This window comes from Artemia sp. Qi Xiang Cuo, chromosome 11 (assembly GCF_049724085.1).
Source record: "Artemia sp. Qi Xiang Cuo chromosome 11, ASM4972408v1, whole genome shotgun sequence".
NCBI classification, from domain to species: domain Eukaryota; kingdom Metazoa; phylum Arthropoda; class Branchiopoda; order Anostraca; family Artemiidae; genus Artemia; species Artemia sp. Qi Xiang Cuo.
The window spans coordinates 1,268,510-1,287,565 of record NC_142804.1 but is presented as its reverse complement, the minus strand read 5'-3'; the positions used below and the strand labels follow the sequence as shown (position 1 = coordinate 1,287,565).

The window sequence follows — 19,056 nt, the reverse complement described above, 5'->3', positions numbered from 1 at the left end:
TTCAATACTGTAAGAACTGGAAAAGAAAGTATTTGTAATATAATCCGTTTTCAGTTAAGCGCCAATGACGCAGTAGGCTTTTGGTTTTCATTTACAGATAGGAAAAGAGGCAATATCCAATCACTTGTTTGTAGGAAAACTATATTCGTCTTTAACAACTTTAAAACGAGCTAATAAATTAAACTGAATATTTGATGTATAATGAAATTAATTGCTGAAAGCTCATCACTTCAAAATGTTACTATAATTTTTATCTTTATTTTCAGAGATAAGTACAAAAGAAACTATTTGTCACAAAATTGGTTTTCAGTAACGCGCCAATGACGCAGTAGGTTTTAGACTTTTACAGTGAGAGAAGGAGGTCATACCCAAACTCTTGTTTGTGGTGATTTTTTGTTTGTTTCAAGCTTGATTTGCAGATTCAATTTAAGTTTCACTCGTCTTAAGATTTATTTATTAATTTACATTTTAAGATTTATTTATTAATTTAAGTTTCAGCTGTACTTCAATAGGAAAATATTTTTTTCGTCTTAAGCTTGATTTTCATATTCAATCTAAGCATTATTCGCTTTAAGATCTATTCATTCATTTATATCATTACTTGTTGTATGTTTTCGCTATGATTGTTTAATTAATGTCTGGTCCGTTTTCAGTTTGAATTTTAACAGATATTTGTTTCGGCGACCTTTAGTTTAAAACGGCATATGCTTGCCTTTGAAAAACTGATTTTTCGGTAAGTTTTTTTTAATTAATTTAAAAACAAGTCTGAAGTCCCTCTAAAATGGCGTCAGATCAAAATGAAAAGTGTACCGTTGGAATCAGTACGGTAAAAAACCTAGAATAGGGAAATTACAGCCCCATTCCTTGCACAACAAGGAAAACCCATTTTTTGCATGGTTAGCACTGAAAATTAAAGTTGTAGTGTGAAGGGAAGATTTTCGATGTGAAGGAACATAAACGTAAGACCCGTAACATGAAAAGTAACAACCTTAGAACTGAACGTAACGTAAAGTATTACGTTTTCAATGTGAAGAAACCTTTAAAATGACGTCAGATCAAAATGAAAAGTGTACCCTTGGAATCAGTACGGTCGAAAACCTAGAATAGGGAAATTACAGCCCCCATCGTTAAACGACAATGAAAAAAACTTTTTGCATAGGTAGCACTGAAACCTAATGGTGCAAATTAAAGAGATGATTTTTGATGTGAAGGAACATAAACGTAAGACCCGTAACATGAAACGTAACAACTTTAGGACTAAACATAAAGTCGTACGTTTTCAATGTGAAGAAACCTTATGACTTTAACTTCTTATTGCAATACTTCGACACTTCAAAAACTTCTCATTCTGAGATGAGAGGGAAGCGGTCATGCCTTGAGTATGAACTGTGTGCCCCAATGTTATATGAGTTAGTTTAACGAAAACTAATTGCGGATATTGGAATCGTTTCCAAACACGTGGAGGCAGATGAGAAGGCATTTCTATTTCAGTGTCTGTTGGAATTCCTGTAGGCTAAAGCTACATAACAATGACAAATTCTTTTCTCTGCGCTTTTAAAATTCCTCTGTAAAACTTAAGGACACGACTCAAACACGCTCTTGAATATTCAAAGCCTGAATAGGAAGACCAAGCTTTGGTGAATGAGAATATTCTAAAAATAGATCATTTTTCTAATCACCCCTTTAACCAAAGATTAACATTATTGAATTCATCTAAAGACGTGATTCCCAACGTGAGGCACATGACCCACCGATGGGGGCACTGGTGGCAATATTTCGGTGGGTCATATGGGCAGGACGTGCATCCTTCGGCTCGCTATAGTTTAGAGCCTAAATGTTGAAGAAAAATACATTTTTCAGGTGAATGACGTCATACATTGTAAAACATTATTTTTCATTTACATAAAATATGCCTAGAAGATGAATCAAAAAATATATAAAGCTAATGCCATTTTAATCTTGTTTTGGGTGAATAAACATAAAATTTTGAATAATAACACTTAAAAATTCCGAGGGGGGATTAGGATTTTAGAAAAGTCTAGATGGGGCATGGTAAAAAATCGGTTGGGAACCACCGATCTGATGTTACATCGAAACTGGAGCTAAATTATGATTGCATCCTGGCGATTACACCTTGGTGGAAATCCCTTAAATTTAAGTGAAAATAAGGTCAGAGTGCAGTACCAAGCGGCTGGTTCTGAGTAGGGAAGGGGGTACCAGTAGGGGGTACAGAAGGGGGGTACCGGGGCAAACATAATTTATGCATATTTTTATGGTTTTTCTAACTGAGGATGTTTTTTCATGGTTTTTCTCACTTTGATGTTTTTTCATGGTTTTTCTCACTGAGGATGTTTTTTCATGGTTTTTCTCACTGTTTGATGGATGTCAACATCTGTTCAACAACAATTGCTTGATGTAGACATGAGTCCAACGAAATTGATTTACATAATCTGACGGGGAATTCTAATGTAATACAAGGGGAATTAGGAAACACTATGGCTTCTTTGGTTTTTATGTCTGAAAGATAAATAGTCTTTAGTGACAGAGATAAATTAATATTCTATTTGGAAATATGGCTTCTCTGGTCTTTAGGCTTAGCGATAAATTCGGGAATTAATATTCTTTCGAAGTCTTAATAATGCAACTTGATTCTTGAATTCATCTCATGGATAACATAGATTTAAGATATTTCTAAGTGCAACAGATACAGAGGGAAATGCATATGGCTTCACTTAGGGGGAGAGATGAAGCATTTAGATTGCAGTGTATATGCGATATGTAATTTAAAATTCTTTAGGTCTGAGAGATAAATATTAATATTCTATCGAAGCCATAGTAATGTATCTAGGAGCACCTTAGATATATTTCCGGAAATTCAAACGAGATAGACACATTGAATATATTTTACGCGGGAAATGGTTTCTTGGGAATTTCAAATGTGACAGCGCAGGGATGCCGAAACAAAGGAACACGAAGAAATTATTTTTAGGGGGTTATTTGGGCGAAACAGTTTGAGACATTTTAGGGATTATTTGGGCGAAACAGTTCAAGACATTTAGAGGATGATTTGGGGTGAAACTCTTTGGTCGTTATAATACACAAGGTCCATTTGAATAGTGTTGTAAGGTCCCCTACCCCAACCCCAAAGGGCCCCCGGGCCCCAGAAAACTCCCTCCCCCTCCCCATCCCTCCTCCAACCCTTCTTCAACTCCCCCTCCCTCCCCCCCCATTTTTTATAATTTATTTGCGCACATGTGTTTTGATGTTTCAAAGTTCATTTTTGATCTTTTTCGTTTAAATGCAAGAGTTGGATTATTTCAGTAGTATTTTGTCGTGGTTTACCATGTCACTGTTACATTCTCTTGGCGTTTCAAAGTTCATTTTAGATCTTTTTCGTTGAAATGCAAGAGTTGGAATATTTCAGTAGTGTTTTCTTGTGGTTTACCATATCATTATTACACTCTCTTGTCGTTTAAAAATTCATTTTGAATCGTTTTTATTGAAATGCAAGAGTTTGATTATTTTAGTAGGGGTTTTTCGTGGTTTACAATGCCACTATTATATTCACTCGATGTTCCAATTTTCATTTAGATGTTTTTCTTTCAAATGCAGGAATTTGATTATTTCAGTAGTGTTTTCTCATGGTTTACCTTCTCACTGAAACATTCTATTCATGTTTTCAAAGTTCTTATTGCATCTTTTTCTTTGAAATGCAAGAAGTGAATTATTTCAGTAGTGTTTTGTCGTGGTTTACCATCTCACTGTTACATTCTCTTGATGTTTCAAAGTTCATTTTGGATCTTTTTCGTTGATAAATAAAAAAAACAAATTTTTTAAACTGAAAGTAAGGAGCGCCATTAAAACTTAAAACGAACAGAAATTATTCCGTATATGAAAGGGGCTGTCCCCTCCTCAACACTTCGCTCTTTACGCTTAAGTTTTTTTTTGTTTTAAAAACAAAGTTATGAGACAGAGGCAAACTTTAGCGTAAAGAGCGAGGCGTTGAGGAGGGGACAGCCCCTTTCATATACGGAATAATTTCTGTTCGTTTTAAGTTTTAATGTCGCTCCTTACTTTCAGTTTAAAAAACTTTTTTTTTATTTAATTTCTGATCGCTTTTTAGTTAATGCAGGTTTTATTTTGGCTCACCGTCATTGAATAAGTAAAAAAAATTTGCATAAAAATTTTACTTTTCTTTTGCTAAATGGATGTCTCTAAATTTGGTTAGGAATTAATTTACAAAATAACTTACGTAACTAAATTCTGTATTCGTATATTTTTCTTCCGGCAAAAAATGCAAAGTTACAGATTTTTGCAGATATGATCTTGAAACCTATGTAATAGGGTTTTCTGATACGCTGAATCTGACGGTGTGATTTGCATTAAAATTCTTTCACTTGTAGGGGATGTTTTCCCCCTCTTTAAAAAATGGGGCAAATTTTCTCAGGCTCGTAGCCTTTGATGAGTAATACTAAACTTAATAAAATTTATATATTTAGAATCAGCATTATAAACAAATTCTTTTGATACATTTATTGACATCAAAATTTCGTTTTTAAAAGTTTCGATTACTATCGAGCCGTATCGCTTTTTTTTATTTTTTTTATTACGTATATGTTATTACGTATATGAGGGGGTTCTCCCCTTAGTCAATACGACGCTTTTTACGTTAAAAGTAAAAAAAATTTCTTATTCACAAACCCCTGAATCACAAAGGCCGTTTGTGATGCATTTCAATGAAAAAAAAATCCAAAATGAACTTTGAAAACACAAGAGAATGTAACAGTGACAAGGTAAACCATGAGAAAATACTACTGAAATAATCCAACTCTTGCATTTCAAAGAAAAACATTAAAAATGAGCATTGAAATATCTTTAGAATGTAACAATGACATGGTAAACCACGACAAACCGCTACTAAAATAACTCACCTATTGAATGTCGAAGAAAGTGATTCAAAATGAACTTTGAAACATCAAGAAAATATAACAGCGACATGGTAAACCACAACGAAATACTACTGAAATATTCCAACTCTGACATTTCAACCAAAAAAATCCAAAATGAACTTTGAAACATCAAGAGAATGTAGCAGTGACATGGTAAACCCCGAAAAAACACTAGTGAAATAATCCAACTTGCATTTCAACAAAAAAAAATCAAAATTAACTTTGAAACATCAAGAGAACACTGAAATATTCCAACTCTTGCATTTCAATGAAAAAGATTCAAAATGAACTTTGAAACAACAAGAGAATGTAACAATGACAAGGTAAACCACGAGAAAAAACTACTGAAATAATCCAAGTCATGCATTTCAACGAAAAGGATCCAAAATGAACTTTGAAACATCAAGAGAATGTAAGAGTGAAAAGGTAAACCACGACAAAACACTACTGAAACATTCCAAATCTTGCATTTCAACGAAAAGGATCCAAAATGAACTTTGAAACGTCAAGAGAATGTAACAGTGACAAGGTAAACCACGACAAAACACTACTGAAATATTCGAACTCTTGCATTTCAACGAAAAAGATCCAAAATGAATTTTTGAAACATCAAGAGAATGTACCAGTGACATTGTAAACCACGACAAAACACTACTGAAATAATCCAACTCTTGCATTTCAATGAAAAAAAATCCAAAATGAACTTTGAAAACACAAGAGAATGTAACAGTGACAAGGTAAACCATGAGAAAACACTACTGAAATAATCCAACTCTTGCATTTCAACGAAAAACATTCAAAATAAACATTGAAATATCTTTAGAATGTAACAGTGACATGGTAAGCCACGACAAAACACTACTGAAATGATCCAGCTTTTGCTTTTCCACGAAAAAGATTCAAAATAAACTTTGAAACATCAAGAGAATATAGCAATGAGAAGCTAAGCTATCAGGAAACACTACTAAAATGATCCAACTCTGGTGTTTCAACAAAAAAGATCCAAGGTAAACTTTGAAACGCCAAGGAAATGTAACAGTGACATGGTAAACCCCGAGAAATCACTAGTGAAATAATCCAACTCTTGCATTTCAACAAAAAAAATCTAAATTAACTTTGAAACATCATGAGCATGTAACAGTGAAATGGTAAACCACAATAAAACACTACTGAAATAATCCAACTCTTGTATTTCAACGGAAAAAAATTCAAAATGAACTTTGAAATATCTTTAGAATGTAACAGTGACTTGGTAAACCACGAAAAAACACTACTGAAATATTCCAACTCTTGCATTTCAATGAAAAAAAAAATCCAAATGAACTTTGAAACATCAAGAGAATGTAACAGTGACAAGGTAAACCACGACAAAAAAAACTACTTAAATATTCCAACTCTTGCATTTCAATGAAAAAAAATCAATATGAACTTTGAAACATCAAGAGAATGTAACAGTGACATGATAAACCACGAAGAAGCCATACTGAAATATTCCAACTCTTGCATTTCAACGAAAAAGATCTAAAATGAACTTTGAAACGTCAAGAGAATGTAACAGTGACATGGTAAACCACGAGAAAATACTACTGAAATATTCCAACTCTTGCATTTCAACGAAAATGAACTTTGAAACGTCAAGAGAATATAACAGTGATATGGTAAACCACGACAAAACACTACAGAAATATTCCAACTCTTGCATTTCAAAGAAAAAGATCCAAAATGAACTTTGAAATGTCAAGAGAATGTAACAGTGACATGTTAAACTACGACAAATCACTAGAGACATAATCAAACTCTTGCATTTCAACGAAAAAAAAATCCAAATTGATCTTTACAACATCTAGAGAATGTAACAGTGACATGGTAAACCACGACAAAAAACTACTGAAATATTCAAACTCTTGCATTTCAACGAAAAAGATCTAAAAGGAACTTTGAAACGTCAAGAGAGTGTAACAGTGATATGGTAAACCATGAGAAAACACTCTTGAAATATTTCAACTCTTGCATTTCAACGAAAACGATCCTAAATGAACTTTGAAACAACATGAAAATGTAACAGTGACAAGGTAAACCATGACAAAACACTACTGAAATATTCCAACTCTTGCGTTTCAATGAAAAAAAATCCAAAATGAACTTTGAAACAACAAGAGAATGTAATAGTGACAAGGTAAACCATGAGAAAACACTACTGAAATAATCCAACTCTTGCATTTCAACGAAAAACATTCAAAATAAACATTGAAATATCTTTAGAATGTAACAATGACATGGTAAACCACGAAAAAACACTACTGAAATATTCTAACTCTTGCATTTCAACAAAAAAGATCCAAAATGAACTTTGAAACGTCAAGAGAATGTAAAAGTGACATGGTAAACCACGACAAAACACTACTGAAATATTCCAACTCTTGCATTTCAACAAAAAAGATCTAAAATGAACTTTGAAACATCAAGAGAATGTAACAGTGACATGGTAAACCCCGAGAAATCACTAGTGAAATAATCCAACTCTTGCATTTCAACAAAAAAAAATCTAAATTAACTTTGAAACAGCATGAGCATGTAACAGTGAAATTGTAAACCACGACAAAACACTACTGAAATAATCCAATTCATTGCATTTCAACGAAAAAAAAATTCAAAATGAACTTTGAAATATCTTTAGAATGTAACAGTGACTTGGTAATCCACGACAAAACACTACTGAAATATTCCAACTCTTGCATTTCAACGAAAAAAAAATCCAAAATTAAATTTGAAACATCAACAGAGTGTAGCAGTGACAAGGTAACCACGACAAAAAAACTACTTAAATATTCCAACTCTTGCATTTCAATGAAAAAAAAATCCATATGAACTATGAAACATCAAGAGAATGTAACAGTGACATGATAAACCACGACGAAACCCTACTGAAATATTCCAACTCTTGCATTTCAACGAAAAAGATCTAAAATGAACTTTGAAACGTCAAGAGAATGTAACAGTGACATTTTAAACCATGAGAAAACACTAATGACATATCCCAACTCTTGCAATTAAAAAAAAGATCCAAAGTGAACTTTGAAACGTCAAGAGAATGTAACAGTGGTATGGTAAACCACAACAAAACATTACTGAAATATTCCAACTCTTGCATTTCAACTAAAAAAAAATCCAAAATGAACTTTGAAATGTCAAGAGAATGTAACAGTGACATGGTAAACCATGAGAACACTACTGAAATAATCCAAGTCTTGCAATTCAACGAAAAGAATCCAAAATGAACTTTGAAACATCAAGAGAATGTAACAGTGACATGGTAAACCATGAGAACACTACTGAAATATTCCAACTCTTGCATTTCAACGAAAAAGATCCAAAATGAACTTTGAAACATCAAGAGAATATAACAGTGACATGTTAAACCACGACAAATCACTACTGAAATGATCCAACTCTTGCATTTCAAAGAAAAGGATCCAAAATGAACTTTGAAACATCAAGAGAATGTAACAGTGACATGGAAAACCACAATAAAAGACTACTGAAATAATCTAACTCTTGCATTTCAACGAAAAGGATCCAAAATGAACTTTGAAACATCAAGAGAATGTAACAGTGACATGGTAAATCACGACAAAACACTACTGAAATAATCCAACTCTTGCATTTAGACGAAAAAGATCAATAATGAACTTTGAAACATCAAGAGAATGTAACAGTGACATGATAAACCACGATAAAACACTACTAAAAAATAATCCAACTCTTCATTTCAACGAAAAAGATCCATAATGAACTTTGAAACATCAAGAGAATGTAACAGTGACATGGTAAACCACGAAAAAACACTACTGAAATATTCCAAATCATGCATTTCAACGAAAAAGATCCAAAATGAACTTTGAAACATTAGGAGAATGTAACAGTGACAAGGGAAACCATGACGAAACACTACTGAAATATTCCAACTCTTGCATTTCACCGAAAAGATCCAAAATGAACTTTGAAACATCAAGAGAATGTAACAGTGACATGGTAAACCTCGAGAAAACACTACTGAAATATTCCAAATATTACATTTAAACAAAAAAATCCAAAATGAACTTTGAAACATCAAGAGAATGTAACAGTGACATGGTAAACTAAGACAAATCACTACTGAAATATTCCAACTCTTACATTTCACCAAAAAAATTTCGACAAAAAAAAAATCCAAAATGAACTTTGAAACATCAAGAGAATGTAACAGTGATAGGGTAAACCACGACAAAACACAACTGAAATATTCCAACTCTTGCATTTCAATGAAAAAAAATCCAAATAAACTTTGAAACGTCAGGAGAATGTAACAGTGACATGGTAAACCACGAGAAAACACTACTGAAATATTCCAACTCTTGCATATCAACAAAAAAAAATCTAAAATGAATTTTGAAACATCAAGAGAATGTAACAGTGACGTGTTAAACCACGACAAAACAGTACTGAAATAATCCAACTCTTACATTTCAACAAAAAAAAAATATAAGTGAATTTGAAAAATCAAGAGAATATAACAGTGAGAAGGTAAACCAAGACAAAACACTACTGAAATATTCCAACTCTTGCATTTCAATGAAAAAGATTCCAAATGAACTCTGAAACATCAAGAGAATGTAACAGTGACATGGTAAACCACGACAAAACAGTACTGGAATAATCCAAGTCATGCATTTCAACGAAAAGGATCCAAAATGAACCTTGAAACCTCAAGAGAATGTAACAGTGACAAGGTAAACCCCGACAAAACACTACGAAAACATTCCAACTCTTGCATCTCAACGAAAAGGATCCAAAATGAACTTTGAAACGTCAAGAGAATGTAACAGTGACAAGGTAAACCACGACGAAACACTACTGAAATATTCGAACTCTTGCATTTCAACGAAAAAGATCCAAAATAAACCTTTGAAACATCAAGAGAATGTACCAGTGACATTGTAAACCACGACAAAACACTACTGAAATAATCCAACTCTTGCATTTCAATGAAAAAGATCCAAAATGAACTTTGAAACGTCAAGAGAATGTAACAGTGACACGGTAAACCACGACAAAACACTACTGAAATAATCCAACTCTTGCATTTCAACGAAAAAGATCCAAAATGAACTTTGAAACATCAAAACACATGTGCGCGAAAAAAGTATTGAAAAAATGGGGGGGGGGAGGGGAGGGAAGAGGGGAGGGGGAGGAGGGGAATGGGAGGCAGGAGGGGGCTTTTTGGGGCCCGGGAGCCCTTTGGGGGCCCGGAGGGGCCCTTTGGGGTTGGGGTAGGGGACCTTACAACACTATTCAAATGGACCTTGTGTATTATAACGACCACAGAGTTTCACCCCAAATCATCCTCTTAATGTCTCAAACTGTTTCGCCCAAATAATCCCTAAAATGTCTCAAACTGTTTCGCCCAAATAATCCCCTAAAAGTAATTCCTGCGTGTTCCTTTGTTTCGGGATCCCTGCGCTGTCACATTTGAAATTCCCAAGAAGCCATTTCCCACTTAAATTTATTCAATCTGTCTTGATCTCGTTTGAATTTCCGAAAATATATCTAAGATGTTCCTAGTTACATTATTATGGCTTCGATAGAATATTAATATTTATCTCTCAGACCTAAAGAATTTTAAATTACATATCGCATATACACTGCAAACTAAATGGTTCATCTCTTCCCCTAAGTGAAGCCATATGCATTCCCCTCTGTATCTGTTGCACTTAGAAACATCTTAAATCTATGTTGCCCGAGAGATGAATTCAAGAATCAAGTTGCATTATTAAGACTTCGAACGAATATTAATTCCCGAATTTATCACTAAGCCTAAAGACCAGAAAAGGCATATTTAAAAATAGAATATTAATTTATCTCTGTCACTAAAGACTATATATCTTTCAGACATAAAAAACAAAGAAGCCATAGTGTTTCCTAATTCCCCTTGTATTACATTAGAATTCCCCGTCAGATTATGTAAATCAATTTTGTTGGACTCATGTCTACATACAGCAATTGTTTTGTTAATAGATGTTGACATCCATCGAATAGGGAGAAAAACCATGAAAATACATCCTCAGTGAGAAAAACCATGAAAAAAAATCGAAGTGAGAAAAACCATGAAAAAACATCCTCAGTGAGAAAAACCATAAAAACATGCATAAATTATGTACGCGCCGGACTGGTACCCCCTTCCCTACTGTTCTGAGGCTTCAAAAACTAGGATCAAAGCACTTGGAAATCACGAGACTTACTCAGTTTTCTATTCCAATTGCTAATTTTTTTTCGGAATTTTAATGTTTTTATCCATAAAATACTTCTCAAGGGTTGTCAGGTAGACCCAATAAGGGATTAACCTAAAAATATTTTTGTATTGCTACAATAGCACTGTTATACATATTATCAATAATCATCGCGTATTTTCATGATTTCCGACAGAGGTACACCCTCTTCAACTAGTTATCATAATAATCAGCATTTAGCCTAATGATGGTACTCAAATACCAAAGATACATACACTGTATGCCAAATATGAATATAAGTTCGAGTATTGACGGGATAAAAAGCTGTTTAACATGGGGCCTAAAATTTTGATGACTTTTTTGGCTTGACAATTTTGCGGTTCGTGGGCTAAAAAAAAATCCGTACTCTAAAATTTTTATGGCTTTTATATAATTTCGGAGACCACACTGCCTTTTCATGATGATAAATAAAAGTTCAAATAGGGATAAAATCCTTTTAGTAGACAGTGTTTCACAAACAGTGATAGAAATTCACAAAATATACCAGATATTTCGGTCACATATGCATCGACCTTCTACTGATGACGTACTGAGGAGTTTTACTACTGATGACGGTCACTGCATATGTGACAGAAATATCTGGTATTTTTTTGTGAAATTTCTATCACTGTTTGTGAAACACTGTCTATCAAAAGGATTTTATTCCTATTTGAACTTTTATTTATCGTTTATGGCTTTTGTAGATTTTCGAAGGTTTTGGTGACGACAGTGGGTCAAACTGCACGAAGTACGTTCCCCATCAATGATTTAATAGATATTCATTTTTTATTGTTTTATTTTTTTGTGTGTTTGTGGCTTAATGACTGGCAAGAGGTATATTGACTGAAAACTGATGATTTTTAACATACATGCTAACGTAAAAGGTTAGCTTATATAATAACAAGAAAAGACCGTGAAGACATAACAATTGAAACTTTTTTTTTACATTGTGTAGCTAGAATAATGACCTTTCTCTCTAAACATACTTACAACTGTAAGTAAAACTGCGCCAAATCCAGAGGGCGCAGGCAGGGCCGTATCCGGGATTTTTTTTTTCGGGACGGGTTGGACAGAAGAATTTTTTCCAGGGGGGGGGGGGGTACGAAAAAAACTTTAAAACGCACCAAAAAATTGATTATATTCATTTTGTTATGTTTTTACGAGCCGGACAAACATTTCAGGGAGGGAGGTGGGTTAGACCCCCTAACCCCCCTAGGTATGGCTTTGAGCGCATCCCCCTGCCCAGCGAATATACCACTGATTTCGAATCTCTTTTGTTCCCAAACATTAGAATGGTATGATAGTTTTTTATCTTAAAATGGAAAAGGAATCCAGACACAAATTTAGTGTTTCACGAAAATCATCCGTGATTTTCCAATAAAGCGCGTTTAAAATCATAATTTTGTATTCATCGATTTGGAGAATTACTACATGTTCCAATATTTGGGATCGATAGAAGCATTATAAAAATGACAGTAAATCAAAAAAGCAAAAAGTATATTTTTAGGCACAACTTCTAGAATCTTACAAAATCTGTGCTATTTTCTTTTGAATTTTGGTTTTAGATCTAAATGCTTCACACGGAGAAGTATTCTACCCAGCCTCCCCTTATTTAGCCTATGTGCAGTTGCTTCGCGGTATTTCCCATGCTTTGACTACAAGTATATCAAATTTAATCTGATTTAACTGACCTGGTTGCATTGGACCCAAAAGACGATGGCATTTTGAAATCTGAGCGGGCCACCTAGATCTGAGCCACCCATTGACCTCTGTTCGTCTAGAATATCACTCATCGGTCTTCCAATCAGTTGATAAACTTGTAACGCCCTAGGATAATTAAGATGATTAGAAAACTATTCCTAGGGGGATACGGTTTGGGGGATAGGACAAACCTCTCCTTTTTCTTTTGGTCTAAAACACAGCTTTAGCGAATGCGAGTGACCTGATTTTACCAAGCGCAGAGGATAATTTTACAATTAATCGGATTAGCTGGTTCAGAAGGAAATCACCTTAGAATTTTTGGTACTAGTGCATTAAACGGACACTTTTATAAACTATTAATTAAAAAAACTTTTTCCACAAAATAAGTTTTTCAAAAAAAAGTAAAGAACTCCATTAAACAAAAAATGAGCAAAAATAAAATAAAATAATCTACCAAGCGTGAAACTACCACAAATCAGCATCAATAAATAAATGAAACCCAAAACGAACAGAAATTACAATAAATAACCGAGTCAAACTTAAAATGAGCAGAAATTAACATAAGTTGGGCTAAAAACCCCAATGCCTTCCCAAGGCCAGAACATAATTTGCGCTTTACTGAAAAAATATAAATTTTTTTACTTTTATAACTTTAATAAATTAAATAATATTGACATTTTGATTACTAAATATCAGTATACGTATATTAAACTGACGATGTACATTCATTTGTATTTTTTTCAGTAAAGTGCGAATTATGTTCTGGCCTTGGGAAGGCAAAGGGGTTTTGAGCCCAAATTATGTTAATGTCTGCTCGTTTTGAGTTTTACTCGGTTATTTATTGTACTTCCTGTTCGTTTTGGGTCTCATTTATTTACCAATTCTGATTTGTGGTAGTTTAAAGCTTGGTAGATTATTTGATTTTATTTTTGCTCATTTTTGGTTTAACGGGGTTCTTTACTTTTATTTGAAAAACTTATTTTGTGAAAAAGTTTTTTAATTAATTTCTGTTCGTTTTACATTGACATATTCTTTTCAGGAAAAAAGAAAATAATACTTTAAATCTTTTCGTTTTTTAAGACTTAATATTTTGGCCTGCTATTTGTATGCTGGAGAAAAATTTTCAACAATTTCTAACAACATACACCCTTTTATAAATCTGGACGCAAGTAGCAGCATTTAATTTAGTTTCATGCCTTCTCTAGTTGACCTGAAATGGAAAATTTTATACCATTCGCAAAAAAAATCTGGACTTTCTTTGATAGCTTAGATACACTTACGCTATTTTGATTTGGTTAAATTTTAAGAGCAGAAGTAGCCCCGAAAGTTTGAACATAATACCCTCAGTCGCTCTTGGGATACTGCTAAGATGCCTTATTGAGAATTAACATTAACACAGCGCATTTTGATTTAATCTTAAGACAACATTTAGTTTTTAAACATAATGGCAAATGGAAGGCTGGGCGTGGGAGGGGGATTAGTTGCCCTCCAATCACTTTCGACTATTAAAAAGGGCATCAGCCCCTTCTATTTTCAACCGAATGATCCCTTTTCGAAGTTCCTACGACAACAGCAGAAGGGACCCTATTGCTCCCACGAGTCACCCCTGCTGCCATCTACAATTGAGTCTAACTCCGTACGAACACCATATATGGGCATAGCCTTCCTAGGGGAAATGGATTTCAGAGAAATTGATTGCGTAATTGAAGGGAGAGAATTTCTGAGAAATTGATTTGTTGGTGTTCGTCCAGGAGAATTGTCTCCGGGAGAAGTTTGCACATGCGCTTTCAAGGTCAATTGATTTGTTGGTGTTCGTCCCGGAGAATTGTCTCCGGGCGAAGTTTATTAATGTCTGATGGATGAAGTCAAGGTCGATTGATTTGTTGGTGATCGTCCAGGAGAATTGTCTCCGGGCAAAGTTTATTAATGTCTGACGGATGATGTCAAGCTTGATTGATTTGTTGGTGTCCATCCAGGAGAATTGACTCCGGGCGAGTGTTTTGATCTTAGAGATGAAGAGATTAACGCGGGAAAGGGTTTCCTAGGAATTTCAAAAGTGACAGCGCAGGGATGTCAAAACAAAAGGAACACGCAGAAATTACGTTAAGAGATTATTTGGGCGAGACCGTTTTGAGACATTTTAGAAGATGATTTGAGCGAAACAGTTTGATGCATTTTAGAAAAGGATTTTAGAAGATTATTTAGAAGAGGATTTGAAGAGGATTTAGAAGATTTTTAGAAGATTATTTAGAAGAGGATTTAGAAGAGGAAACTCTGTGGTCGTTATAATACACAAATTCCATTTGAACAGTCATGTGAGGTCCCCTACCCCAACAACCCCCTACCCCAAACCCAAAGGGCCCACTAACCCGCTTCAACTTGTAAAATGGGTTTAGGCGGGACAGTAAGAAAGGAACTTGCTCTGAAATGCCTTTTGAAAAGTATTGCTTGGTGTTGAGGTATCCAAAAAGCTGTAAAGTAAAGTTGTGGGTGAAAAGGATGGGTACTTCAAGTTGTAAAATGTGTTTAGGAGGGACATTAAGAAAAGAACTTGCTCTGATATGCCTATTGAAAGTATTGCTTGGTGTTGAGGTATCCAAAAAACTGTGAAGTAAAGTTGTGCGTGAAAAGGATGGCTTCTTAAACTTTTTAAATGTTTGTAGGATGTAGATTAATAAAAGAACGTGCTCTGAAATTCCTTTTGAAAAGTATAACTTGGTGTTGAGGTACCCAAAAATCTGTCAAGTAAAGTTGAAGGTGAAAATAATGGATGCTTCAACTTGTAGAATTGAGTTTAGAAGGGACATTATGAAAGGAACTTTCTCTGAAATACCTTTTGAAAAATATTGCTTGGTATTGAGGTATCCATAAAGCTACGAAGTAAAATTGTGGGTGAAAATGATGGATATTTCAAGTTGTAAAATTTGTATAGGAGCGAGATTAAGAAAAGAACTTGCTCGGAAATGACTTTTGAAAGTATTGCTTGGTGTTGAGGTATCCAAAAAGCTGTGAAGTAAAATTGTGGGTGAAAAAGGATGGGTAATTCAAGTTGTAAAACTGGTTTTAGGAGGGACATTAAGAAAAGAAGTTGCTCTGAAATGCCGTTTGAAAAGTATTGCTTGGTGTTGAGGTATCCAAAAAGCTGTAAAGTAAAGTTGTGGGTGAAAAGGATGGATGCTTCAACTTGTAAAATGGGTTTAGGAGGGTGATTAAGAAAAGAACTTGCTCTGAAATACCTTTTTAAAAATATTGCTTGGTGTTGGGCAGAGGACCATTTGGGGTTGGGGTAGAGGGCCCTTTGGGGATTGGGGTAGGGGGTTGTTGGGGTAGGGGACCTCACATGACTATTCAAATGGAACTTGTGTATTATAACGACCACAGAGTTTCGTCCTCCAATCCTCTTCTAAATCATCTTCTAAAATCATTTTCTAAAATGCATCAAACTATTTCGCTCAAATCATCTTCTAAAATGTCTCAAAATGGTTTCGCCCAAATAATCTCTAAACGTAATTTCTGCGTGTTCCTTTTGTTTTGACATCCCTGTGCTGTCACATTTGAAATTTCTATGAAACCATTTCCCGCGTTAATCTCTTCATCTCTAAGATCAAAACATTCGCCCGGAGTCAATTCTCCTGGATGAACACCAACAAATCAATCAACCTTGACATCATCCGTCAGACATTAATAAGCTTCACCCGGAGACAATTCTCCTGGACGATCACCAACAAATCAATCGACCTTGACATCATCCATCAGACATTAATAAACTTCGCCCGGAGACAATTCTCCTGGACGAACACCAACAAATCAATTGACCTAGAAAGCGCATGTGCAAACTTCGCCCGGAAACAATTCTCCTGGACGAACACCAACAAATCAATTTCTCAGAAATTCTCTCCCCTCGATTACGCAATCAATTTCTCGGAAATCCATTTCCCCTAGGGAGGCTATGTCCATATATGGTGTTCGTACGGAGTTAGACTCAATTGTAGATGGCAGCAGGAGTGGCTCGTGGGAGCAATAGGGTCCCTTCTACAGACAACTCCTTCGATACGAAGTGCCCTGGTCTAAACAACAACAACAAAAACAAATAATACATAATACTCACATCAATCTTTACTATAAAAATGTCAAGCCTTACAAACACTTTCGACTATTAAAAAGGGCACTAGGCCTTTTGATTTCTAACAGAATAAGCCCTTTTTGAGTTTCTACGACAAGGCTTTCTATAAACACCTTATATACCCCCAGGGCATAATTTACAACCCTTACCCTAAGGGCTGTTAGGGTGATTGTCATCCTCCAAGACCTAATTTCCAGAACTTTCAACTACGTTAAACAAAATAGCTATCTCAAAATTGTGATTGGATGTGTTTGGGAAAATGGTGGACGTGAGAGGGGCGTTAGCCTTTCTCCAATCAGTATCAACTATTAAAAAAGGCACTAGCCCTTTCAATTTCCAATCAAATAAGCCCTTTTGAAGTTTCTACGACAACGCTTTCAATAAAAACCTTATATGCTCCCAGGTCATAATTTACAATCCCTGCCCTGAGGGCTGCGGGAGGGGGAGGGGGGCTGTCGTCCCCAAAGACATAATTTCCAGAACCTTCTACTACGTTGAATAAAATGGCTATCTGAAAATTTTGATGGAATGTGTTTTGGGTGAATGCTGGGCGTGAGAGGGGGGTTAGTTACCCTTCAATCACTTTCGACTATTAAAAGGGCACTAGCCCTCTCAATTTCATATTGAACGAACCCCTTTTCAAGTTTTTACGACAACGCTTTTTATAGAAACCTTATATGCCCCCAGGGCATAACTTACAACCTTTGCCCTGGGGGCTCTGGGGAGCTTGTCATCCTTACTATTAAAAAGGACAATATGAATTTCCAATCAAATGAGCCCTTTTTTAAATTTCTACAACAACTTTCTATATAAACGTTATATGCCCCCAGGGCATAACTTACCACCTTTGCACTGAGGGTTATGATGAGGTTATCATCCTAAAAGACCTAATTTCCAGAACTTTCAACTACGTTGAACAAAATGGATATCTCAAAATTTTGTTTGGATGTATTTGGGAAAATGGTGGGCGTGAGAGGTAGGCTAGTTGGCTTTCAATCACTTTCGACTATCAAAAAGGGCACTAGCCCTTTCAATTTCTAATTGAATGAGCGCTTTTTGAAGTTTCTACAAGATCGTTTTCATCCTTAAAGACCTAATTTCCAAAACCTGCAACTACATTGAATAAAATGACTATCTAAATATATTGATTGGATGTGTTTGGGGGAAAGGTGGCCGTGAGAGGGGAGTTAGTTGCCCTTAAATAACTTTCGACTATTTAAAAAGGCACTAGCCCTTTAAATTTCCAATCGAATGAGCCCTTTTTCAAGTTTCTACGAGAAAGATTTCAATAAAAACCCTATATGCCCCCAGGGCATAACTTATAACTATTACCCGGAAACCTCTGGGGGGAGTGTCCTGCTCAAAGGTATAATTTCGTAAACTTCAAACTGCGTGGAACAAAATGGCTATCTCAAAGTGTTTATTGGATATGTTTGGGAAAATAGGGCTGTAAAAAAGGTGTCAGTTGAATTTCAATCCCTTTCGACTAGTAAAGAGAGAACAATCCCTTTCAATATCCAATTAAATGACGTCTTTTTAAAGTTTCTACGACAACGTGTTCTATAAAAAACCTTATATGCCCCCAGGGCATAACTGCCAAGCCTTACCCTGAGGGCTGTGGGGGGAGGGGGGCTCGTCATTCTCAAAGACCTAATTTCCAGAACTTTCAACCACGTTGAACAAAACGGCTATCTTAAAATTTTGCTTGGATGTGTTTGGGTAAAAAGTGGACGTGAGAGGGGGATTAGTTGCCCTCCAATCACTTTCGACTATTAAAAAGGGCACAAGCCACTCCAACTTTCAATTGAATGAGCCATTTTCGAAGTTTCTACGACAACTTCTTCGATACGAAATGCCCTGGTCTTAAGGAAAAAAACAATAAATAATACATTGTGTCAACATCGTTCTTATATGCCCTCAGGGCATAACTCAAAACCCTTGCCCTGGGGGTTGTGAGGGAGTGTTCTCCTCAAAAACA

General features: G+C 35.1%; 1 protein-coding gene across 1 annotated transcript in view; it reads right to left on the bottom strand.

Annotated features, from left to right (window-relative positions):
* LOC148946513 (tRNA dimethylallyltransferase) overlaps nucleotides 1–19,056 on the bottom strand; it is a 296,612-nt gene that overhangs the window by 216,042 nt on the left and 61,514 nt on the right. Inside the window, exon 5 of the mRNA XM_089097399.1 lies at nucleotides 12,946–13,081. Within this exon, the coding sequence (XP_088953525.1) occupies nucleotides 12,946–13,081 (136 nt within the window). The remainder of the gene's footprint in view (nucleotides 1–12,945; nucleotides 13,082–19,056) is intronic.